The 1124-nt window shown below is 44.9% G+C and overlaps 1 protein-coding gene across 1 annotated transcript; it reads left to right on the top strand.

Moving 5' to 3' along the window:
* Positions 1-282: 282 nt before the first annotated feature.
* LOC119345441 (receptor-like serine/threonine-protein kinase SD1-8) lies at positions 283-1082 on the top strand (the record flags this gene model as incomplete). The annotated part of the gene is made up of 3 exons (XM_037615514.1): positions 283-520; positions 715-816; positions 901-1082. Coding segments are annotated over exons 1-3 (513 nt in total), but the record flags the coding sequence as incomplete, so codon positions are not given.
* Positions 1083-1124: the final 42 nt, after the last annotated feature.

The raw sequence follows: 1124 nt of genomic DNA, 5'->3' as shown, positions 1-1124 counted from the left end.
TGCCCAGTTGGAGTCCCCACTTTAAGAGCACGGAGCCCAGAATCTTGAACGACAACTGCTTCGTCGACCCTCAAATTGCCCGTAAACTGTCCAGACCAAGCGGTCCGGTTGTGTTTGCCATCTAGCACGGGTCTGCATCGATTTGTTCGGCGTTCCAAGACGTAACTTTTTTCCGCAAACCGAAGACAGACCGAGGGCTTTGCGGGCATTCGGATCAGTGCCACGCCCACGTTTAGCAAACGTGGCCCATTCAAAAACACTCATGGAGACAGTTTCTTGGCCTTTCCGGGCATGAAGGTCCCGGACAAGTTCCTCCGTGTCCCGAGCAGAAGCTTCGATGAGTGCACCGAGGAATGCAGAAGCAATTGCTCCTGCGTGGCATATGCTTACTCCAAGATGAGCAACATAGATATTGACGGTGATGATACAAGATGCCTGTTATGGATCGGCGATTTGATCGACATGGAGAACAACCATCAAGGAGGGGAGAACCTCTATGTTCGGACTAAAAGATTGCAAGGTATGCATCACTCCACTTTCTCTGCTTGCTTATGTTTTACTGGTGGTGTGTGTTCGTTTCTTCTAAAGAGAGAAATTGGAGAAAGAGTGGCCTCATGTTTTTATGCATGCGTTCGAGAAAGGAGTCTGCTATGAATTTGGTGATTAGCACTGACAAACTTTGGTGATTCTCCTTATATTAATTTTTTTGTGCAGGCAACATGAGAAAGATCAAAACCATAGAAATTGTATTACCAGTTGTGTCAAGTTTTCTGATACTCATATGCGTGGGGCTTATTTGGATCTGTGGCTTTAGAGGTAGGAAATTGTTGCTTTACTTCTAATTTTGATGTTATCTCCAGTCACAAGAAACTGAAGAGGCGGTGCCCACACTACTGACAGGCAATCAAGGAAGCAAGCTTGTCTGGGAAAGGTTGATGCGTCGAGATACAGGAAATTACAATCAGTTCGCTGATGGTAACACGGAGTTTCCCATTTTGAACTTTAGGGAAATTGCTACCGCGACAAATAATTTCTCTGAATCCAACATTCTTGGCAAAGGAGGGTTTGGCAATGTTTATAAGGCAAGACGTATCTGTACTGATAGTTATTTGATCGTTTTTTTT

The sequence above is a fragment of the Triticum dicoccoides genome, unplaced genomic scaffold (genome assembly GCF_002162155.2).
Source record: "Triticum dicoccoides isolate Atlit2015 ecotype Zavitan unplaced genomic scaffold, WEW_v2.0 scaffold237969, whole genome shotgun sequence".
Classification (NCBI taxonomy): Eukaryota; Viridiplantae; Streptophyta; class Magnoliopsida; order Poales; family Poaceae; genus Triticum; species Triticum dicoccoides.
Note: the sequence above shows the minus strand (reverse complement) of the source record. Positions and strands in the feature narration are given on the sequence as shown.